Source organism: Danio rerio, chromosome 6 (genome assembly GCF_049306965.1).
Source record: "Danio rerio strain Tuebingen ecotype United States chromosome 6, GRCz12tu, whole genome shotgun sequence".
Taxonomy (NCBI): Eukaryota; Metazoa; Chordata; class Actinopteri; order Cypriniformes; family Danionidae; genus Danio; species Danio rerio.
The window spans coordinates 29559265-29585425 of NC_133181.1; the positions used below are offsets into that span (position 1 = coordinate 29559265).

A 26161-nucleotide genomic window follows, 5' to 3' on the forward strand; every position below is an offset into this window, starting at 1 on the left:
ATCTGAGAGCTTCACCATAGAAGGAGACTCTTCATGCGCGCAGATCATCCAAACACACCGACCAAAGCACAGCAGAGCTTCACCACCGTCTGACAGCAGTTTAACCTCTGCTTCACAGACTGAGCCTCATAACTCTGTCATCTCCTAATGTCGATAATTAAGACTGTTTGGTTATTTGAATGATTGACGACAAACAGTGAAGATAATCGCTCACTGATTCTTCGCACTTCTGACCGCCTTATCAGATTCATGTTCTTTCAAGGAGAAGGCGAGAAGCGAGTCTTTCTACTGACACAGTAAAATACGCGTTTTTCTCTTTATCCAGATCAGAACAGGGTTGAGGAGAAACGCTTCCATACACGGTGCTGGAGGTGGAGGTTTCCAGCTGATCGTGATTGATCTCCACTCATGAAGGGCATGGAGATGTTGCGCCGCTCCTCAGTGTTTGCGGCTGAAGTCATGGAGGTGTTTGATCGCTCTCCCACGGACAAGGAGCTCGTGTCTCAGTCCAAAGTGTTGTGTAGGGATTATATTCACTCCAGACTGCACCGGGCTGGAATCGGGTGGTCGAAACCAGAACACGGGTCTGGAGGAACCCTGGCTGAGGTGTCTTCAGTCCTGCTGTGGTTGGGTAGGACATCTGACCCTTCACTTATGTATATTATCATGCTGTAGGCTACAATATGTAGACTGATGCTGTCAAGTGTTTGTGCAATGTATATAAAATAGCCTGCATGGTGCTATGGTCAAAAATATTGTATATAGAAAGAAATTGGGATACATGTTGGGGTACTAAAGACTAGTTTGTTTATGTAAATGTATGTATGTATGTAGGCTATGTGTACAGTATGTATGTTTGTATGTATGTGTTTTGAGAGAAAGGAAAGAAATTGTACATATTTCATGCTAACAATATGAGTTTATATACCCAAAAATCACGTCAGTCATATTTAGCAAATCAATAATTTAATGACAGTGTTAGAATTAAATATGCAAAAAAATGCAAAAAAATATTAGTTAGTAAAATTTTTGTCTGTTCTCTCAAACTAGGTTTTACCAATTGGCAATACGGTAATTAACATTAAATAGAAACACAATAGAAACTAGTATGATCTCTTATTCTTACTACTGTAAGTACAGGCCAGAGTATACCCCTTCATTTGTCATGCTGATTCACCCATATTTGACATTTTATTTTCCTAGAAGTTAATTAAATAAACATTTATGTAGTTGCTTTTTATGAATATAACATCCTTTAAATTAAAAAAGTGTTTGTATATAAACATACTTTCTAAGTATATTTAATTTCAGGCAGATGCAGTCTTAAATCTGTATTGGATACTTTATATGTTTGAGCAGTGGGTTTATGTTTGTAGGATTTATTTTAAGTCTGAGCCAAAAATGCAGAGCATTTCCTGTACGTTTTCAGTCTTGATATGTTTGTTTCATAAAGTAAATGGCAAAGTGACCTTTCAGAAATGAAATTAAACACGTGTTTCTTGGCTTCCTCAAAGCCAAAACCGTAAGATTGCGTAACATTTTACAACACTCTTATGTGGTCTGCCCGTCTCACCCATTGTAAAGTAATTTGCCTTTTGTACCATACTGAATGTGCTGGATTGCTTTTCTCATTCTTTTCTTGCTTTCAATCCATTGGATATTCTGAGCTCTCTAAAAGTTTACAAGACTGGATATAGATTAATCCCTATCAATAACATTAAATCCGCTGATCATCAGACACCCTTTAAGCCGTCTAAAAATACACCCCATGACGGACATTTGAGCTTCGGTCAACTGTCATTGTTTTCTAAGAACCTGTTTCTCAGAAAAGGGTAAAGGGAAGAATTTTAATTTGAAGCAACTGTGTTTCTGGGGGGAGCTGCTTTTTATGGACAAAGCATGCAAACATGCTGATCATTATCACAAGGCAGACTGAGGGTTTCCCACCCACACATAACCAGATTAACCCTGTACTGTCCTGAAAGAAAAGATTATGACAACAAACCCTGTATTCCTTGGATACACACACACATACACACCCCTCTCCACCTGAATCACTTACAACGAGACGATGATTAAGGTGGGAGAGACATATCTGAACACACTGTCAGGACATGTGGCATTGCAGCAGAATGAAAGTTTATATCTGTCCATTTGACCATAACATGGTAACACTTTAGTTAAGTACCATTAACTTAATATCAGATTATTAATATATTGGCCGTTTTTTAAAAAAACTTATTAAGTATGTATTCTGCATGATTTTATTCTCTAATCCTACTCAAAGCCTACCTGCTACCATAGCTATTATTAAGAGACAAAAGTCATAGTAAATAGTAGGCTAAGAATTTTACCTTTTAAAATAAATTGTGACCGATAACATCTTCGAAGGGTTAGTTCGATCCAAAATAAAAACCGTTATTATTTCTTAGCCTTTTGCTTGTTCAAAATTTGATTGAACCTATCTATTATATTGAAAAAGGCTGATTGTTGGCACTCAATAAATTCTATATATATATATATATATATATATATTTTTTTATGTCATCTTTTGAGTTCAACAGAAGAAAGAACTCACAAAGGTTTACAATATCACATAAGAGGCATTTTTTTGTTCTCTGAGGCCCACTTATAATGTTATTTTTCATCAAAGCACATCATAATTTCGAAGTGATTAGCTATTTTTGTGCTGTTTTCCCTCATTAAAACATATTTGAATAGGAGTGGCAGATTGGCTGACAGTCTGCATATTTAAAAATGTACAAAACTTTAAAAGGACATACCTGTGCCCACTGATGTAAACCTCATTGTGTTTACATTCGTCATAAATGGAGGCTGGTTTGACTTCGGTTAAAACGCCATTATTATCTATAACATGACAAAGGAATAGTGAACATGTTTTAGTTACTCAAACATGTGATACAACATTACTGTTGAATCAAAGAACATGGTGCATGAAGCTGTAATGACGCTGGCTGAAATTTGATTAAAAATAGTTGAACAAAAGTTTATTTAGAGGCAAAAGTCATAGTAAATAGTTGGCAAAGAATTGTACTTTTTAAAATAAACTGGCACCGATAAGTAGGGCCAGACAAAATCTGCAGATGTTTTTTGTAATTTCTGCTGAGAATTTTGGTAAACACCTGCGGATTTCTGCAGAATTATTTTGGGAGTATCATAACTAAAACCTTAATATGTAAAATAAAAAATTAGATCTTTTTAATCTTAATTTATGTTTAAAATGCAAATCTAATTAGATTCACTTTATTTGGTAAACAAAGCAAGTCTCATATAATATCTCTACTAAAATAAATATTACTGTACAAACTGTATTGTAAATAAATCAGATGATCAGTTTCATATTAGTCAATAATATTTCTGAAATTAATTTAAAAAGTGAATAAATATAGATATTACACGCATTTACACAAGTAATTAAACAGAATTAATGATGGGCTAAAAATCTGCAGAATTCTGCGCGCGCAGATTCCGCGTGGGCCTACATAAGATCTTCAAAGGGATAGTTCACTCCAAAATTTCAATTGTTATTATTTCCTCTCCCTTGCTTTTTCAAATCCTATTTGATTGAACCTATTATAAACCTATTATATTGAAAAATGCTGGTTACTAGAACTCATCGAATTCCATTTTATATATATATATATATATATATATATATATATATATATATATATATATATATATATATATATATATATATATATATTTATTTATTTAAATGTCATCTTTTGTGTTCAACAGAAGAAAGAATTCACAAAGGTTTAACATTATCATATGAGAGAGAGTAAATTATGAGGTCATCTTCATTTTTTTTGTTGAACAAACCCTTTAAAGGGAACATTAGCTGCCTTTTTTGTTCTCTGAGGCCCACTTATAATGTTATCATGTTATCAAGTGAATAGAAATTATCCTCTCATCAAAACATATTTGAATAGGAGTGGCGGACTTTACACTTGGAAGCAGAAATCCACTGGTATGATTTTCTGACAGTCTGGATATTTAAAAATGTACAAAACTTCAAAAGGACATCCGTGTGCTTACTGATGTAAACTTCATTGTGTATGTTTACATCCCATCAGTGTCCATCCATGACGGATTTAGGATAAAAGCCCTTTAAACCGCTATCTGTATTATGAAAATGCAATAGTGAACATGTAATGAAACTCAAACACATGATGCAACGTTACATCGTCTTTTAGTTTTAACCTTACTTATACAAATCCACTGTAAACTGAAGTCAGTAGAAGCTGTAATGACGCAGGCTAAAACTTGATTAAAAATAGCTGAACAAAGGTTATTCAAATCATTAATGTTGGGATCTCTGGCATAAATAAGTGGGCGGAACTAAACAGTCAGTAATGTAGAAGCAGGTGTTGATTTTATGTGGTGGCAGAGATCAGCCGCACTATTATGTAATAAAGTGTTGGATTGACATCAAAATAAGCTGATTTTAGACTATAAAAAAGTGTTTGATAGAGGAGGTACCAAAGTACAATCAAAAAGATTACCTCAGTTTAGATTTTTTACTTCATGTCCCCTTTAATAGCAGCTTTTCATTTTATATTGAAGTCATTGTGCATTTTGAATTTGTCATTTTTGTCATTCTGTAAGACTCTAGGGTCTAGATAGTGTCGTCCTGTGAATAGAAAAGCAATAGATTGTGGCAAGGCAAGTTTATTTCTATAGCACATTTCATACACAATGCAATTCAAAGTACTTTACTTAAACAGGAATAAAAGATACAAGTATAAGAAAATAAAAAGAGAATACAAATTATTAAAAGCGGATTAAATGTGTTAAAAACATGTTTCAAAGAAATGAAAAAGAAAAGAAAAACATGGTAAAAAGAAACCACGTATCTTTGTGTGTCTTCTAGGTGATGAGCTAGAGTACCTGCGTCCCAACGTCTACCGCAACGTAGCTCGACAGCTCAACATCACAATAGCCTCTGAGAATATCGTCTCTGATGCCTTTCTGGCCGTCGCTGCTGAAATCTTCTCCACAGGTGGGTCCTTGGCTTGTCTTGATATAAATTTAGAGCGGAAAACATTTGATTGTTTCTAATTGAATTAGTTGCTGCATCTGGCTTCTTGAGATGTTGTAGATCCTGTCAGTTAAGCATTAGCACACGACACATGCTGAGTTAAAACAAAAAAAAGACCCTTTTTTTTCAACCAAAAATGTAACATCTGCAAATATTTTCTCACCCTCATGTTGTTGTTTTCTGTAAAAAGAAGATATTTTGAATAATGTTGGTAGTTGTTAGTTTCCATTGTATGGACAAAACAAAATGAAAAACAAAACCAAAAAAAACAGGCCTTTCCTAAAATTAGGGCTGCACAATATATAATTTCAGCGTTGATATGGCAATTTGTGAATCTGCAATAATCATATTGTAGGACTTCAATGTAGATTTGGGATTATAGTTCATCAGGAACCACATTTCATAATACTGGATTTAAGGAGTCATTGCTAATTTTGGCCACACTTTACAATAAGGTTCATTAGTTAATGTTAATTAATGCATTTACTAACATGAACAAACAATCAACAATACATTAACTACAATATTTATTCATGCTAGTTAATGTTAGTTAATGAAAATACATTTGTTCATTGTTAGTTCGTTAACTCATGGTGCATTAACTAATGTTAACAAGCATGAACTTAAATGTTAGTAATGCATTAGTAAATGTACAATTATGATTAATAAATGCTGTACATGTGTTGTTCATGATTAGTTCATGTTAGTAAATGCATTAACTAATGAACCTTATTGTAAAGTGTTACCCTAATTTTAACCTTAATAGAGTAAAGGATTAATTGAGATCTGTTTTTAAGGCCAGTGGCTGTGAGATTTCAAGTAAATTTGAACCATTTAGTCACAAGAAGTTGTAGATTTTAACAAAGATTAATTGTATTATTTGTACAAAGAAGAATTCTATACTGTGATATTTTATTTCTGTAGCTTAAACACAGTTGACTCCCCAGAAAACATAGTTATTTATTTGTTTGTATGTGTGTTGTATTCATTATACTTATAATTTGTTTATTATATTAATATGCACTCCCCTAAAAAATCATCTCAATCCATGTAATATTATGATTTTTTCAAATAGAGCTATTTAAAACATGTTGTGAAATTATATTCACATTGCAGAAAACCAAATTATTGCGATGTCAGTTTTTTTCTAATATTGTGCAGCCCTACTTAAAATATCTTTTTTTTGTTCCACAGAATATAGTCGAAAAGGTTTGGAAAAACATAAGGGTGAGTAAATGCTGACAGCGTCTATTTCTTTAAAGTGACATTCCTGTATTTTCTTAAAAGATGAGTTCTATATAAGACCCGTCTACACACACATATCGACATTGTATGCAGTGTAGGGATGTGCAAATTTCAATATATTATTGATACAGCCTTTTTTAAATGTTCGTTCATTCATTCATTCATTCATTTGTTCGTTTTCCTTTAGCTTAGTCCCTTTATTCATCAGTTGACACCACAGTGGAATGAACCGCTAAATTTTATAGCACATTTTACACAGCAGACTCCCTTCCAGCCTCAACCCAGCACAACCCAGTACACCCATACAGTCTTAATCACACACATACAATACAGCCAATTTAGTTCATTCAATTCACCTTTGCCACATGTCTTTGGACTGTGGGGGAAACCGGAGCACTCAGAGAAAACCCATGCAAACATGGGAAGAACACCCAAACTCCACACAGAAATTCTAGATGGGACCTTGATGGGTCTTTAACCAGTGACATACTTGCTGTGAGGCGACAGTGCTTAACCACTGAGCCACTGGGCTGTCCCTTTTTAAATATGTTATTTATATGAATATTTTCAGAAGAATGGTAATGGATCACGGTTGATCTGTGATTCGTACGGATCACAACCCATGTTTTCGGAACACACGTTTCTTGTAGATTAATCCTAAATTTGTAACGATTGCAGAGAGATTACGTCTTGTGTCATTCAAGCTTCATGATTGATCATTGATAGATAAGGATCTTAACACCCATGCACCCATAAGCATAAATGATAGTGATTTGCATATGTTTATTAATCCTTCAAATCGCTTCATTTAATTCTCAAAATGCAGAAATCAAGAAAGGGATTGAGTATTTTGAGTTAGTTATGAAGTTACAAACAGTCAAATAACACAGAATTACTAGCATAAGAGTTTATAGTTTAGATAAAGCCACTGATATTTATGGTTAAGATTAAAATCCCCATCAACGCTCAAGTGAAAGTTGTAGACAGCAATTACTTTATTTAATCAATAGGTGTTGACAACCAGCCATCAAAAATATGCCACTGAATAATCATTAAAAAAATGATACATCTAGCGATTACACTGGAGATTATTGAGTGAATTACTGAATCATTTATTGAAAATAAGACTATAATTAAAGATGGGTTGTACAAATAATAATGTTAAATTTCTATATTTAACATCATCAGCAACATTAGGATGAACAGTGAACTTTTCACAGTTCTGAATAGTCTACAATTTATTTTATGCAGCTGATTATTTCTTAATTTATTTTTTAATAAAATTACAGGTTCTGAGTTCTGATTGTTCAAAACAAAATTGCAGAATTGTTTATTAATAAAGGGAAAGAAAATTACATCTGTCTCCTCCCTTTTTTGCTGATTTGAAAAATGGTCCGATCCGTGACTAAAAACCATAGTGTGGGTCGAACCGTGATATTTGTGATCTGTTACACCACTATTACTAACACTATAAATGTTAGTGTATTTTAGTCCCACAGCCAATACTTTCAATTGACCAGTATTCATGATAGAAAGATTTCAGTTTGAAAATGTGCAGAATATGTTCCCGGAAAAGTGTTAAATGTCAACCGTTCACTTTTTGAACAAACTATCCTGATTAATTACACTCTCTTTAAAGAGGGTCAAAACAGATCCACTCTGACATTACAATAAACACAGGAACAGTGCTGCACTCGACCCTGAGAGCTCCATAAAAGATGGATTTTTCTTTCAAGTAAACAGTGTCTGGGCACCATGGAAGTTCTCATTCCCTTTGCTGCACGCTGTGCATCACTTATATTTAGTGCAAACCCTTGGGATTCAGTTTAGTTCACAGGACTAAAACCCCATTTTGACCTTTGAGGGTTTGAGTTCAGTGAATCGTGGTCTTTTTTTTTTCTTCAACATGGGCAGCTGTGCAGATGTGCTGTAGCATATTTACCTCATTTAATTGAGAAAATATTCATTGTGTTTCAATTCTGAAAGCAGGATAAAGCAGGAAACAGTGCACCCAGTGACGCCCTTGCTTCTCCTGTTGGTACACATACCTGACCCCAAGCAGTTTTTACTTTTTACTCTTAGTGACCTTTGATTCATAGTTTTCTACGACACTGCAATATTTTTACAGCTCTGGAAAAATGATATGCATATATACACACATGCACACACATACACTTTATATCAACTTTTCTGCAAATGAGGGATTCACATGATAATAATCTTTGTATTAAAGATAAAATACAAAAGTGTACAATAAAACACTATTTGTCTGTTTTACTCCCAAAACAAACCTAATAATGGCAAATCAAGAGAAGTGGTATTATTTATTTATTTTTTTAATTTATATATTTATTTATTTTCCAGTGCTGTAGTGAGAGAGAGAGAGAGAGAGAGAGAGAGAGAGTGTGTGTGTGTGTGTGTGTGTGTGTGTGTGTGTGTGTGTGTGTGTGTGTGTGTGTGTGTTCATGTATATATAATTTTTTTAATTTGTAAAAATATATATTTTTATTGTTTTTAAACTTAAAAAACTGAAATGTATTTAATATTTTAGAATTATTTTGGATTATTTAGGCCAAACATTATTGAAATACATTTAAGTTATAGTTTATACATTTGCTTTGGCATTTTATTTATTTATTTATTCTTTTTTTTTCATTATTTAGACAGTTTAAGTGTCATTTCACTGAAGCTTTACTGTTTGTTTTTATATAGCAATTTTTTTTTTATATAAATCACAATATATTTTTTGAATGAATTAATATTTTTTTTTTATTAAAACAGAAGACTTTTTAACAATAAAAACAGGATTCATCATTCAGTTATGGAAGTGCACTTATGATATTCTGATATATATATAAAGTGCTAGTAACTATGAAAAGTGTGAGATTTGTCAAGTGTAGGACGATTTTAGTTATCTGCTTAAACATCGTCTTTATTGTTGTCTTCTTAAATGTGTTCAGAGGTTGATGTGTTAATCATTAGAATCTGCAACCCCATTTTTAAGATAAATTATACACACACAGAGGTGTTATTATTCTGTATTTAAAGCAGTATTTTGAGTATCAGTTTAAATATGCAGTTATTTAATACAAGGTTTCCTTTGAATTGTAACCTCTATTTTCAATTTAAAACAGGGTTTGTAGTGGTGTTTGAAAATGCTTGAATTTTATTGAATGTTTTCAAAATTGTGGATAAAGTGCTAAAAATGGCTTGACAATGTGAACATTGTGTTGCTTTGGTAAAAATAACTTGTTCAAAAAGCAAATCAAAGAAATTTAAGAGAGTAAAGGAGACTAATTCAATATCGAGTTTGTTTTCCGAAGAGTCGAAATGTATTCATGTATACAGTAATTGAATAATCAAATGTAATATAATACTGCATAGTCTTCATTTTTATAAACAATTTCGTTAAATTAATCATTATTTATTTTTCAAGTTACAAACGGGACATTTTTTTATGCCTGAATGCTTTTTAAAGTATAGACCTCACAGAGTCACAGGCCTCAAAAACACAAGCAAGATGATTAATTATAATTCAGACTCAACATTGCATACACTCGGGATGCCACTATGATGAATGATCACATTGTGATATTGATACTGAAACGATGTATTGTGCAGCAGTATGTATGTAAATGTAATTTGCCAGAAATGCTGGAAAAGTTTGAAAATGCACCTGGAAAGTAGTTGAAAACTGCATAATCTTGACTTTGGAAGAGCTATTTATACCATCTGAATTGTCAACTTAACATGTTACAGTCTTACAAAACAGAGGGAATTGTTGTGTTTTCGGTTTATCTTAAACTTCAAGCCAGCTTTTATCTCTTATATGCCTCAATATGGTTTCCTTTAGCCTTTGTGTTTCCTGTCTTTGCTGGTCGCAGATTAGCTTTCTGGTTGATGTGTTTATGTCTGGCCGTTTGATGTTTTCCAGCCAGGGGTTTACAGCTTTATTTCATTTCTTTTCAGACTGAATGGTATAAAAAGTTACAGCGGTTATTAAATTAGCTGTAATAGATTGGGATGTCTTCTTGTTTGATGAGAAATAATAGTACAGAGAGCCTTTTCATCAAATTCAGACTTGTGATCTTGACATTTTAATGTGGGGAAGAACTAAACAAGCATCTCTGCACCAACTGTCAAGTTGATGTCATTATCCAAACAACTGCTTCTTTATGATGTAAAATCAATTTAGATAAATAAAAGTCAATTCAGATTAAAGGAAAAAAAAGGATTTTGTATACTGAAATAGACTTCTTGACTCTTGGCTGACTATTATATTTATTATATTAGGCTCTGTCTGTTTCTTTACAGGTGTAACATGGGGGAAGATTGTGTCTCTGTATGCAGTGGCTGGAGCTCTAGCTGTGGACTGTGTTCGGCATGGACATCCAGCAATGGTGCACACTATCGTCGACTGCATGGGCGAGTTTGTTCGCAAAAGCCTTGCGTCATGGTTAAAGAAGAGAGGAGGCTGGGTAAGAAGTTTTTTAATAGAAAATACATATATTGCTTGCCAATTCACATTTTTATACAATGCCCTAAAAGTACTTTTTTGTAAAGGAAAAGTATATACTTTTGAGTGTGTAACAGAAGAGTATACAAGCTTTGGGACATAGTATGTCCTCGTTAACAGGTCGTTTTATTGCTTCTATCATATTTAGTTTCATATTTATTGGAGAAGCAGCAGCACGATAATCTAAGTACACTTTCATGCAGAGAAATCTCCTCAGGTCTTTGGATAATTCTGCATTCAGAGATTAAATGTCCAAACATATCTTTACACAAGTTACCATTGTTGTTGCAGATAAAATATAACATGAAAAACATAATTTAAACACGTTACTGTTGGCTAAATATTAATTAACAGTCATTCAAACTGTTCAAAGTTATTTACACTTTTCACCCGCATTTGTAGTTCTCATCAAATTCGCTTAATGCGCAATGTATTGTGGGCAATATCAGCGGTTAGAGTAAGGACTGTTCTACACTTCGAATTTTACCAGAAACAGTAAACCATCCGAGAATCTTTGGCATACTCTTTTCAACATGCTACAATTTGGGAAATACTAATTCTATTTTTAAATACTATTTAGGATGGATAGTATGCGTATTCTGATGCATCTATAATAAATTTTTTAAGTATGCAAACTAGAGTTATTCACATCAGCAATGTTATATGGGGGAATTTCATGGTCAAAAATACATCCATTATGCAGAGTTGATAGTAGAAAGAGATGCACCAAGCAGAATTCACTTTCAAAGCATTTTTTGTTGGTCAATCCCTCTCTGAAATACTTGATCCTGATTGGTCAATTGTGACTTAGCATTCTGTTTGCTAAGTTAATAGATAACTAATAGCTTAAAGTGATAGTTCACCCAAAAATGAAAATTATGTCATCATTTACTCATCCTTCACTTGGCACAAACTTGTTTGAGTTTCATTCTTCTGTTGAACGCAAAAGTGGATATTTTGAAGAAAGCTGAAGACTTCTACAATAGAAGTCAGTTGTTACATCTTTCTTACTATTTTGGACTTGTTTCTAGTCCAAATAAATAAAAAAAAACTTTACTCAAGAAGCATTTACTATTCAAACAAAAATATTGTTTTTGTTTTGTTTGCCATTTTAAGGAAAGGTTTCAAGGAAAAAACTCATTAATATTTCAGTAAATTATAAGTGTCTTTAAACTTCTTCATATATATATATCTATATATATGGATATATGGATATATGGATTAAAAAACAAGACAAAAACTCTAAGTAAAGCAGTTTTTGCTGCAAAATAAATTTGTCAATTTTAATTGTTGGGGGAAATTTAAATATCAAACAGGTGTGTTGTAATTTCAAACAAAATCAGGTCAAAACAATGTCTGTTCAGTAGTTCCAAATTACTTTAACTATAGAAAAATAAATAAAAAGCCTTCAAACTACCATTGGTCTATGGTGATTACACAGTAGGTGGGTCCATCACTTCACCATCTTTGACATGAACATTTGCTCTTGTTTATTTACTGTGTTCAGTCCATCAAGGTCAGAAATTAAAGAGTAAAATCAAAACTGAAGAGCAGAGGTCTGCTCTATACCTTACCTAGAGGATTGCCCCGGAAATCCTTTTTTTGGGGTAACACGAACAAAAATGAAAATTAATTACTCTCATAATTATTTGCTCTTGGGAACTCTCGTGTCGTTCTAATCCTCTAAGACATGTGCTCATCTTTGGAATACAAATTTAAATATTTTAGATTAAATCTGATAGCTTTTTCATCCTACATAGACAGAAAAGTCTAAAAAGCAACCAAAAAACTGTCCACTGACTTCAGTGGTTCAACTGTAATCATATGAAGCTTCGAGAGCAAGTTTTATCTCCAACTAAATACTGTAGAAACTTGTTTGTTTGCCTTTGTCTCCCACGTCAGTTCATGATGCCTTTAACTACAGGCGATACAATGTTTCAGTGTTGTGCTGCTGACTAATTGCAATACATCATATGACATATTAACAACACTAAAATCCCACTTAATAATCCACTTACCAAAAAAAATTATAAAATAAAAACCCTGGTTGGTGCATATACAGTAAATAAAGATGACATGATGTTGTGATCGCAAAGTGAATTTCAAAGCTTAACCAAAAACCCACATCAGTAGTATCAAATACTTTCTTGACTGCCGTTTTCTCCACACTGTCTTTTTAGCTGCACATTGGTCATGATATAAAAAAAATGTCCAGCACATAAAGTACTGAGTCTTTGGTCACCACCAGTTCTGGTGTTTTGATGACTTTATTTTTTGTGTTTATGCCATAAAGGTAGTGTAGGTGATTTCAGAGTGGCTAGCTGTTGCTAGAGCTAAATATCTTACCCCCATGGCCTGGATAGTCACTATCTAAAACCATGCTTCCTCCAAAACACATGAATGCGCACACGCAGTCACGGACCTGAGAACAAAAGTGATAAAAGGAGGAAATTACCTCATGTCTCATTTGCCAATGAGAAAACATTACAGTTCAAAGCACACATTACAATATCAACATAATAATGAGAGCGTTCTGAAGCACTCAGCTGACGATTTTGAGCGTAGGTACACATGGCTGGTCCGTCTGCATAATGAGAACATGGTGATGCCATGATCTGCTTGTGTGAATGCAGAGGTATGCAAATCCTTGAAATCTTAATGTTTTGGACCGAATATTTTAATTGTACCAATTTTTTTTTTTTTTGGTCCTATGCCGATTTACATGTAGGCGTAGAATAAAAATTTAGGTCACTTAACTTAAAGAGTGCTATTGAGTTGTAAAGAGTTTTTTAAACAATTTTTGAGAAACAATCAGAAGTTAAATATGTACACAAAGTAAAAAAAAAAAAACATATATAATTTTCATAAGAAAATTGTGTATACAGAGTAGTTATCAATAAATTGAGAAGCCTATTGATAAACACCTTTTTTATTTTGTATATTTTTTGGCAAAATATTGTAATATTCATTTATTCATTTTCTTTTCGGCTTAGCCCCTTTATTAATCCAGGGTTGCCATGGCGGAATAAACCACCAACTTATCCAGCACGCTTTTCCGCAGCGGATGCCCTTCTAGCCGCAACCCATCACTGGGAAAATAATGTAATATGTATCGTTCAGTTTATATGAACTTTAAGTTAAGGCTATAGCGCAAACCCAAGACACTGTAATGCAGAGATGATCTGTATGTGGTGATCAGTTAAACTCACCATAAAATCCAAATGTACTTTTATATGAATTTAGTTGTTCCTGTTATAAACTATGTATTTGTGCACTTCATTATTGTGTAAAATTCATTAGCCCTCCTAAACTTTAAGGAAATACCATAACCTTCCCTCCCCCCTCAAAACAACCTTCCTGATAAGATGTAATGCCTTTGGGACGGGGCTATCAGTGTGTGTTTTGTTTCTGTTTTGAATTTGTCTATTTGTCAATCTTCTGTCATTTTGTCTTTCAACAGTCCATTCGGTTCCTAAAGCACTAAATCATGCACTGCCCTACCTTTTTACCTTTTTTCATTTCAAGTGAATGTACGTCACAACAGTGGAAAAAAAGACAATCTTTACTTTCATTTCATAGTGACTTTAACAATGGAACTACCAGAAATCTGTAACTGCTAAAAAAGCCAAAAACTCTTCATACAAGACTGAATTAAATATGTATCAAATCATATTTACATTCAAAGCTTCTTGTGAAATTTTAGAACTAAAGGGGTAGTCCACTACAATATCATATTTAAAGCTTTAGTTGATGTGTAATGTAGCTGTGTGAACATAAACAACATCTTGAATGTATTACGCTCATTGTTCAATGAAAAGGGAGACGTTGGCTTTTACAGAGTTAGCTTAGCAAAGTCTACAGTGAACAAAGTTTGAGGACTGCAAAAAAATACATCCAGGCTAGTGAGATCACAAACACTTCAGGTTATGCGCATACACCACACGCATACACCCCACACAGCAAAGGGGCATGAGTCGCTGTAATTTCCAGAGCTCGTCCTGTTTCTGTATTTGGGCTTCCAAATGACATGACACAAAGAGAGAAGTGCTTACAGTTTAAGTTTAATTGTGTTCGAGAGAATTATAAAAAATATGTAGCTAGGATTTGACAAAGGACAGCTTTCATAATTTCTCCCAGTTCAGTTCTGGAATCGGGTAGAAACCCCTCAAAGAAGGAGCAGCTCCAACCATAATTGACGAAGCTGTGGATTGTTAGTCACAACCTGTAAATATTTTTATTTGTTAATTTATCTATTTTATGCATAGTTTCTAACATTAACAGTATCTTGTAGAGAGGACATAAACAAGGATATAAACAATGGGAAATGCTGTTTGGCACCGCTAACAATTAAGCTACAAATTCATATTTATCCATCAAACCCACGTAAACTCCCACAATCTTCTCCTGCGCTGCATTGTCTCTCTATGCAGCTGCTTTCGTTACTTTTCAAATAACAACTTCCTGGTGACGTGAAGCCAATCCGTGAATCACAGCACATTATGTTAGCTGAACAATCAGAGCTCCTTGAGGGTGGGCTTTCGAAGGAACTAAGAAATATGACAGTAGTTTTCATGTTAGCTGAGTAGCTGTATTTAATCAAAGTAAGATATATAAAAAATACGGGATTTTGTTTATAAATAAAGCATGTGCACACATTGATTTGTATCTTATAACACAACTAAGCATTAAAAATACACATTGGACCATACCTTTAAGCTTTGAATGTCTGTTGTCATATTTTATGAAGTTATTACCCTAAAAATACAATCTTTTTTTGTGTTCTATGATCTAGAACTTCGCAAAGGTGCATACCTCCCTTTGTAAGATGTAGAAAAGCAAAGAACAGTGACAGTTGTTTTTGAAGGTTAAAAAAGACATGTCTGAAGTTATAATTTTGCTATCAGAAAGGGATGTTTTTGTTAGCAGAAAGTTCCTAGGCTGCAATGGAGATGCTAAAATGCATACGATCAGTTTGACTGTTTTGGCCATTCAAGGTAGAAACACTCTTTTTGTCTTTTGTCATTCTAATAAAATAACAATGTTAGTTTGAAATGCACACATTGAGGGAAAAGTTGGGGTAGTAAAGTTAAATGGGTTTTATTTTAACAGTTATTAAATAACAACATTTTAAAATGGTCAAAACTGAAACAGTAGCTGTGTCAGAAATCACATACTTCTATTCTATATAGTATGCTAAAAACAGTATGCGAGCCGAGTATTATGTTCGAATTCATAAATTCGAAAAACAGTATGCGAGAAGTACCTGGACGACCTACTACTTCCAGCGAGATTCTGAAGTGTGTATTAGATATGCTATCCCATGATGTACTACGAGAAAATTCATGAATGGGAAACTGACTCAACTATCTTCAACTTAGGTCACATGATAATGATAAAATAGGCATGGGACGATAACCATTTTCAAGATATACTGTGGTTTGGAAAAGTCAATGTTTTAAAACTGCCAAAATTTTCTGTAAAACCGTTCCTACGGTATGTGTAGGATCTTTAATTCACATTTTTTGTTTTGTTTTTTGGGACAACAGTATCTCCAGCAGAAAAGATATCAAAAGATGCTGTTTTAAAATATAAAGAAATCTGTGTTTCTGAAACAAATGAAGACAGTAGTAGTCATTGATTCATTTGAATTATTTTGTCTGACATGCTTACTGTCCCAAAATATTACAAATCATCACCTTGGAATAATCAGGTTCTATCTGCGTTCTGAATGATTTTGAGATATTAAGCTTCAAAGTTTTTGCATTCTATATAGCAAACAGTTTGTGTTTAATATTTGTTTTTTTAGTTTTTTAAGTCTTAACATGTAAACAGCTTATAAAATAAGTTGTCAATTAATAACGATATGTCGATAACTCAATTTTTACAAATTCTGACAAAAATGTCAGCTAGAACCTCATAATTCTAAGGTGACTAAATGTAAAAAAAAACATGTATACATTTAAAAATAATATATTTTAGAGCAGTGAGCACAATACCATGATACCATGAAACCGTGATATTTATATCCAAGGTTATCATACCCTCAGAATCCCATGCCTATGACAAAATGGGGGAGATACTGTAGTGCATCTGAGTTCCATTCATACTACTGACATTGATACTGTATAGAACGTACTTCTCTAACTATTGAATAGTATGTTTAAATTAAAATGCAGTACTTACTGATTAGTAGGCAATTTCAGATGCAGCCAGTGTCAAATGGTTGCCACACACACACACACACACACACACACACACACACACACACACACACACACACACACACACAAAAAAAAGTATTCTTGATCATTCGAATTACTTTATTTAAACAGATGTTTTGGGACAGTTATATATTTTTTATATATTTGAAAACTACTTGCCTTAGTAATGTTTGTAAATTAAAATAAAGTGGTAAAATAAATAAAAAAATCCTAATATTCCTAAATGTATTGGTTAAAAATATTCAATAATTATTGATACTGAATGGTATGAAACATGATATCATAATTTTTTTCTGCAGTATCGCCCTACCCTATATTCAATCCACTTAAGGTTGTTAAGTTAAAATAATTAATTTGTTGTGGGACAACATGAATGAACAGTGTGGAACCCCATATCTTTTATAGTGCACATAAATAGATTTGTCAGATTATTAAGGAAATTATCACTTGGTATCAAACTAACAATCAATAACAGGAAGAAATCTGAAAATGTTCTATAATTTCGGGTAAAAATACTGAACACCAAAAAGAAGCTACACTTGAATACTTTTTCTGACAACTGAAAGAAAGGTGCTGTGTTTATACAATATCAAAGCCCAGAAAGCACACTCACTGCTGCCTTTCCTCCTTTGTCCAGTATGTGCAGACAGAATGCAGACAGAATGTGTAGCGTTCATGCAGTTTAGTGGGTGGAAATCTGATTAGTCCCTCAGCACAGTTCAGCGAATCTGTTGAATAAGGAGTTGTGCTGGTATGTGTGGCTGTTTTGGCAGGGCACGTCTATGGTGTGGTGTCTGTGCTCATTAGACTGTTTCTGTTCAGGCAGATTCAACATGGCACTGGGCCAGAACAAACCTGCCTGCACGACACTAATCTAGTTTTTAAGTCATTGTGTCATTTTTTTTCAGATAAGTGCAAAGAAATTACTTTCCGTTCATGACTTGAGGAGTACTTATAAAGAAAAAGCCAAAAGCCATCGTATGAAATATTTCATACGAATATATAATATAGTTTCTTAATTCTTTTGAACACAAAAGAAGTTAATTTGAAGAAAGCTAAAACATGTAACCATTGACTTTCTGAAGAAAAAAACTAAAAACAGGTTTTCAGCATCCTTCAAAAAATCTTTTAGTGTGTAAAAGTCACAAACAGATTTGGAACAAGTAAATGATGACAGAATTTTCAGTTTTGGGTGAACCGCCTCTTTAGGAGCTAATGCACGGGCCTAATATGCTGATATACATGCGGTTTTCTTTCTCATTTATTTAACCTGATTGTTTGAGGAAATTCACCAAGACACATGTAATGTTAGGCTATATTTGATTCAATCTGAGACATGACATGGCTTTCTGTGCAGACTTTGTATGTATGTTCAAAGAAAACCATGTGCATATATAGCTTTTAGTTCTTAATTGTTTGTTCTTGTGTGTCAAAAGTTTTATATACCCTGCAAATTTAGTTAAATGTTACATTTTCTTATTAATCTGTGGATCATATACATCCCAAACTATGGACATGCTTTGAACAGACCACAGTTATCTCTAGCTCATATTTTCTTAGGACTTAGTTATCTAGGACAAGTTTGATGTGTGTCCTTTTTTCACTTTTGTAGAATTGTGTACACAAAGAAAACGTTCAGCGCTCATAAAGAACTGTTTGATGTGGTGGATGTACAGTTTAAAAAGGCTGGTTTAGTTGACTAAGTGAAAGTCAGTAGTGGCTTCAGGTGAAAATCATTCTCAGCATTTTTCAAGGTCTTCCTCTTGGGAGTGTCCAGATTTTGTAACCGCAGTGTTTGTGTGAAGTAGACACACCCATACTGAACTGAGAACTGTCATCAGGAAATCAAACATTTTTGTGGTATACTACAGTTTTCTGTATTTTGTGATTTGATGTTTTTGTTTTTCCCTGTTTATTTATGCTTTTGTATTGCATGATGGGACCCTAATCTTTCTTCTAATAACCTGTAAACTTGAAAAGTTCAAAAAGGTGACACTTTTGTAAAGTTTTTAATTTGTAACATTTTGGTTTTAAATGCCCAAACTAAGGCCCGTGGGCCAAAGTTGGCCCACAGTAACCTTTCATTTGGCTCGATTTGATTTTGTAATCTTTCATTTGTTTGCTTTATTGTTAAGTTACAAAAAAGTTTACTGAAATTAAATGTTTTAATTTAAAGGCTGTAATTTAGTTTAAAATGTAAATACTGTCAACCTACTGATAGAGGATGATGTTAAGATTTTGATGAGCAAATGAAGTCAAAGGCAAATTTTGCTTGACTAGTATTCAGCATTGAACTCCACTGTTTTATAAATGTGATTGGTTTTATTGCAATTAGTTTTCATTTTAAAATTATATTGCATTAGTTAATATGATTGAAAGCAATGTTTTCTATTTATTTTGAAATATTATGAAATTAAATATTTTGGTATATTTATCTTCAGGCCACGGCTATCAATGATATTTGATTTTTGGCCTTTCATACGAAAAACTTTGGGCACCCCTGGTTTAAAGTGATATATTGTCTGGGATAGTGCTGTGTTTTATGGTACAAAAACTTTGTAAAAAAAACTACCAGTAAGTTTTTGTTATCTGTTACGGTCTATGCATACATTTTTTATACATTATATTATTTTAATTTACTAATCAACAGAGATCAATATGCCATAATGCAATTTACAAATGTAAATAAACTGAAACCCCAAAATTTGCAAATGATAATTAACAGATATTTTTTTTACAGTGTAGATTGCATAGATTCTATATAATTAGTGGAAAAATGGCTAGGGTTTTGCCCCCAATGTTTTTGAATTATGTGTATATGGACACTCGTGTCTACGTGCCATGCTGAGGGTTTGCTCTGTTAGATTGGCATGAGAGTGAAATAAAAGGCCCATTCACACAAACAGATACACAAAAACACAGTGAAATTCTTCATAATTAAAATCCCAATTAAGGGGTGTCCCAATCTCTCAGTGTCTTCATTAGTTCCCTGTTTTGATCTATCGATTGTCTTTTGACTACTGTATTTTCCCTTTGCAGCCTAAACAACATCTAGGTTCTTCAGTTATCAGGAAAATAATTGTGCAACTCCAAACAAGGCAAAAAAAAAAAAAAAAGTGCATTTTTGTACTTTCAGTATAACATTTTTATGCAAACAATATGCAATTTAAGACAAAAAAAAACGTACTAGTGTACACTGCCTGACAAAAGTCTTGTCGCCTATTTAAATTTTACTAACATCAAATAATGATATGACTTCTAGTTGATCATTTGGTATCATTAGTAGCTTATATGAATAGCAAATGCCTCTAGAATACGCTTATTTTACCAAAATAAAATATGGTCATGCCTTGATTATTAATTATTTAATTAGGACAGTAACGTCTCACTTTGTTTAGACAAAAGTCTTGTCACTTAACAGAAACAATGTACAGTATAGAATATTAAGTCATGCTGCAATGCAAAATAGTTAATAATGTGTGTATGACTCCCAAGAGCTTGGAGGACTCTATCAATACATCTCTGCAGTGACTCAAATAACTTATTAATAAAGTCATCTGGAATGGCAAAGAAAGTGTTTTTGCAGGACTCCCAAAGTTCATCAAGATTCTTTGGATTCATTCTCAATTCTTCCTCCATCTTACCCAAGACATGCTCAATAATGTTCATATGTGGTGACTGGGCTGGCCAATCCTGGACAAATGTCTTGATACCTCAGGTTGTTGATGTTGCCATCCACTCTGCAGAACTCCCACATGATTTTTCCTTCATCAAACTTGACTGATTTCTATAAGAATCTTAGGTACGTGCGGGTTCCAATAGGTCTTCTGCAGTATTTGTGATGGTTGGGATGCAGTTCAACAGATGATTGAAATGGTTACATGAGTGGTGCTTGACGAAGACCTGTCAGAGAGGGTTTGTGGATAGCTGCACCTTCGATTTCGAAAGTTTGCTTTTCTATAATTAAATGAAACAACAGCATTTTCAAACTAAAATGAGTTTTTAACCCACTCTGTTTTTGTGGATCTAAGATGGCAGAATACTGTGGATGCCAGGCGCATATTTCACCAAATCAAAAGGTGGACCACTCTTTAAAAATAGGTGTAATCAGTTGAGCTTGCCAAATTTCAACTAATCCCTGAGGTGTTTGAAATTGCATTTGATTGGGTTGGTTTCATTTGCTCATTCAAATACTCATTGGATTTGATTGGTTTCTGGGGGTTATTATGAAGCTTGTACATTATGACTTTGTTCTTGTGAAGTCAATTTAGTAGCGCACGTTATTATTTTTTAGGCTAACAATTGAAATGTTAAAATTAAAGTCTGACCTTTTGCCTCCATGTTTGGAGTGGTGATCCTGTGTTGACATCAATTTTATAGCTTCATCTACAATATTCTTAACTACGTCCCTCTGAACTTTAGTTTGATATGAGAGAATGATGCAATGAAGAAAGCCCTTCTTTTTCACTTGGATTTAATTCACCATGCTGAAATAAAGGTCTTAGCAACTTAGTTTATGCATGGTAATCTATGCACTCACCTAAGACATGATTGTGTTAGGTAAATCATATTGTAAAAATCATATTTGCTATCCACATTCCTTTTATTCACTTTCTGACTTCAAGTCACATATTTGCTCATTCGATATCTGAAGGAAATCTGAACACACATGGCCACAAGATGTTTTTGAGCAGGTTAAAACCAGATGGAAAAAATAACTTAACTGACTTGTGTTTTTTGTTTGTTTTTGTGACCAGATCACTCAAAACACGTGGTAATACCAGGTGGAAACAAGGCCAAAGTGAATACTTTATTGGGGAACTATGATGAAAATCAGCTTGAATCATTTTGAGGCCCACCGCAACGTGACGTAGGAGTGCGGTTTCCCCGCCCATTGATTGACAGCTGTGTATTAACATGTAATAATAATAATAATAATTCCTTACATTTATATAGCGCTTTTCTGGGCACTCAAAGCGCTTTACACAGTGGGGGGAATCTCCTCATCCACCACCAGTGTGCAGCATCCACCTGGATGACGCGACGGCAGCCATTTTGCGCCAGACCGCACACCACACACCAGCTGATTGGTGGAGAGGAGACAGTGATGCAGCCAATTAAATATTAAATATGGGGATGGTTAGGAGGCCATGATGGACAAAGGCCAGTGGGCAGATTTGGCCAGGATGCCGGGGTTAAACCCCTACTCTTTTTCGAAGAACATCCTGGGATTTTTAACGACCACAGAGAGTCGGGACCTCGGTTTAGCGTCTCATCCGAAAGACGGCGCTCACTGAGCAGTATAGCGTCCCCGTCACTATACTGGGGCATTAGGACCCACACAGACCGCAGGTTGGGCGCCCCCTGCTGGCCTCACTAACACCACTTCCGGCAGCAACCTAGCTTTCCCATGTGGTCTCCCATCCAGGTACTGACCGGGCGCAGCCCTGCTTAGCTTCAGTGGGCGACCATGTGAGAGTTGCAGAGAACTAGCTGCCGGCACAATGTCGTCGTAGTAACGCGTATAATCATGTCAACAAGACAGGACGTGCGCAAAGCAACTGGGATTAAAAGATCTGTTCAGCTCTCTGTGATCATCATCATCAATCATCATCAAATGTGATCAAGAATGAGTTTGACAAGTTTAAGACATTTTTAAAACATAGTATATGTCTAATGAATTACAGCGATTTTATGGTCTGTATCATCACCGCCGGATGGCAGTTCAATTATAACAAAGACGCTTCAATCCCAGTTTGTGGATGTTAAATCAGGTTTATTTTGTACATTAACATCCTGTTACATTTGCGTGCAAAAACAGTGCAAAGTAAAATGTGCGCTGTGTGTGTGCGTGTGTGTGCGTGTGTGCGTGCGTGTGTGTGTGTGTGTGTGTGTGCGCGTAAACTTTGTAACGATAAGTGTGTTACTTATCATTCTTACTCTTAACTCATTAACTTCACAACAAATGTATTAAATAATCATTGGGAAAGTTCTTACTGTAGTATTTCTCACAAACACTATGTGAGATTTGCTTTCTTCATGTCTGTCACTGTGCTGTTTATCTGACATAGCTAAGGTAGAGATTAAGGCACACTCTGACAGGCACGTGGGAACAGTGGGCAGGAGAACTAGCATTAAAGGCGACAAAAACAGCTACAATGTGTTTAGAGCAGAAAGTTCCAATAGCCTGAAAGGTATAATAAATAATCTGCTGGGTGTTTTGAGGTGAAACTTTACAGACACATTCTGAACACACAAAAGACTTATCTTAAATCTTGAAAAATGGGCAAAATAGGTGACCTTTAACCCTTCAGTTTCCAAGACAAGGTTTAAGTCTAGTTCCAGACTGCACACTTAACTAAAAAAACTAGCAGTGGCATAGTTTCAAGAATAGTGTAGTGATTTTTCTAGCATTTTTTATTTTTTTTGTATAAAAGGTACTTAATAAATTAATTTAAGGAAGGCCTAGTCCTGTCTTAAGCTAAGCCATGTTTGTGAAACCGGCCCTGAGTGTACTTTTAGAACTTTTATATCATCGTCAATCCAGTATTGCTCAGTATTGAAATATAGCATGTTTAGACAGCTGAATGTTGACTTTGGCCTAAAAAGAACATACTTCTTGGAACCAACAGTTCAGTTTCTTTTTTTGTCCTTTGTCTAATAAATTGAAACACAAAACTATATACCATAAATGCTGTATTTTTCATGTCTAGTTCAACCAAAACTGAAAAATCTGTTGCTAATCCTTTCGCTAACCTTCCACTTGTTCCAAACCTGGGTTTCTTTCTTCTGTGGAATGCAAAAGAAGATATTTTGAAGAATGTTGGAAACAATTGATTTCATTACAATTTCCTACTATGAATATCAGTTCAAAATATCTGCTTTTTCATTTAAAGTCCAGAACCAAAAGTCGCTGAGACTTTTATTTCAGTATGTTAATGAACTTCCAACTGAAACGGAATATTGAGTAGGGGATAGAGCTTTAATTTTGCGCATCATTTCCTTGTAGCAAACTAATAGTAAGAAGGACCGCCACTCTATTTTGCGGCTTTGACTGAAGATTACCAAATCAAAACCTTTTTTTCAGTGCACTATCTACAGAGTGGGCCATTTATATGGATACACAATAATTAAATGGGAATGGTTGGTGATATTAACGTCCTGTTTGTGACACATTAATATACGTGAGAGGACTTGGAAATAACTCATGAAAACCAAGCACACCATTGTTTTTCTTGTGAAATTCCCAATAAGTTTGTCAAGGTGCATCCATATAAATGGCCCACCCTGTAGTATGGATACATTGTTCACCTAAAGAATGGCAATGTGCACTAGAAAAATAAAGAATGCCAATTTTGATTTCAAACTTTAAAGGTTGAATAAATTCAGAGTAAATGTTCAGTTTTGGGTGTATTTTCCCTTTAATAACACTTATTAGATCTTTATGTTTTTAATAGTGTTTTTAATAACACTTTTTATCCTCTCTTACAGGCGGACATAACAAAGTGTGTCGTCAGTACAGACCCCAGTTTCCACTCTCACTGGCTAGTAACGGCCGCCTGCGCCTGCGGTCACTACCTTAAGGCTGTGGTTTTCTACCTGCTGAGAGAGAAATGAAGAGCAGAATCAACAAGTGACGGACAGAAAGAGCTTTCTAGTCACTGCTTAAGCCTTTCACTGCTCTTGATGTGTTTACACTTGCACAAAGTTTGCACTTTTCCTTTAAAGGATATTCTTATGCTCCAAGATGAACCATTATCTTTAAAGGCGTTGTTGAGTGTTTAACCTGGCCTTTTGCACTCTGTAGGCATTCCTTGCTGTTACCATTTTTTTATTGAACCTAATGTTGATATGCAGAATACCAAGCCCTGCGGGATGCATCTGAAAGAATGTTATCATGATGTGTGTGTATATATATGTTTGTCTGTTCTGTCAGTGCTGCCTTGTCCAACATTGTCTTATCACAATGTTTTTTATATCATTGGAGATTGCTAAATATTAAGATTGGTAAGTGTAACTGAGACCCACAGTGTGGTGAGAAAATGGCCAGGGGTTATTTAGAAAACAGTTCTGAGTGAAAACTGTTAATGAAATGAGAATGTATGTGGGATGATAAAGAACAATAGACATTTCAGTTAATGTCAAATTTCAAGCTGGGACCTGTCAAGTAGTATTTCAAGGGTTCCCACTCTAAACTCTTAAATTCCCTGACCTTCACTGAATAAAAGGCTTTTCCAATAAAAAAGTCAAAATTTCCAATATTTTAAATGAGTAGGAAAACGGGCAGCTGTTGTGTTGTCCCTCCAGAATTTTGTAATCGCTGAATTGAATGCAAAATTAAGCAAAGGATTTACAATTTAGAGGAGATTGGAGATTCTGTAATTGTTGCAAATTTTCTTTTTGTTTGCAAGTTTTACATCAAATCCAGGCCTCGTCCAGTGTGTGATATCTTGGGTTGTCATAGACCTGACAGGGTGTATGATCTGCTTTAGACACATCATGTGACATCATCGCAACACAAATTCAGCCAGTCTATTTGAACAAGGCTACATTTGTTGAGAAAGTCAGGCATTTTAGGCCACAATCATCAGAAATCTTTTCCACAAAGTTCAGGAGGGACTGAAAGAACACTGAGCAGACAGAAAACTGCCTTGTGACTGCATTTGATTGCTCGTAACAAGTGGAAATGGCAGTGGAAAATAGCCTTTAGCATAACAATATGCAAAACATGTGAAACAATGTGTAAATAAATCAGGGTATAAAAAAAGTACATTTGAAAAATGCAATGTAAAATTTGAAATGACAAAGAAAACGCCCTGATATTCCATAACCCGTGTGAATCCTGTATTTCATAATGTTGTCTATCTCTTTTCTTTTTGTAATTTATTTTTGAATGTATTTTCCCATTAATTCTTTTTTTTGGTGTTGTTGGTGTCTAAGCTACACGGAGTCTTCACTAATAGTAACTTAAAACTCTTTCTTCTAATTGTTTATATCATTGTATTGCATTGTATAGTTTAGTTTATTCATATAAATCTGTGAGAAACTGCACATTGTTTTGTGTACGCTACACTGAAAGCAAAAAAAAATAAAACATTCAGTTGTTTTTTCAAA

The 26161-nt window shown here is 34.3% G+C and overlaps 1 protein-coding gene across 2 annotated transcripts; it reads left to right on the forward strand.

Annotated features, from left to right (window-relative positions):
• Positions 1-26161, forward strand: boka (BCL2 family apoptosis regulator BOK a). 2 transcript variants are annotated; one of them, NM_001003612.2, is made up of 5 exons: positions 1-631; positions 4898-5026; positions 6260-6292; positions 10625-10788; positions 24539-26158. In NM_001003612.2, exons 1-5 carry the CDS (start codon positions 409-411, stop codon positions 24662-24664), a joined length of 675 nt encoding a protein of 224 aa, NP_001003612.2. In that variant the 5' UTR covers positions 1-408; the 3' UTR covers positions 24665-26158. The 2 variants fall into 2 exon arrangements, with proteins under 2 accessions (NP_001003612.2, XP_005165978.1); XM_005165921.6 differs by lacking the exon at positions 6260-6292 and having other exon boundaries at positions 40-631; positions 24539-26161.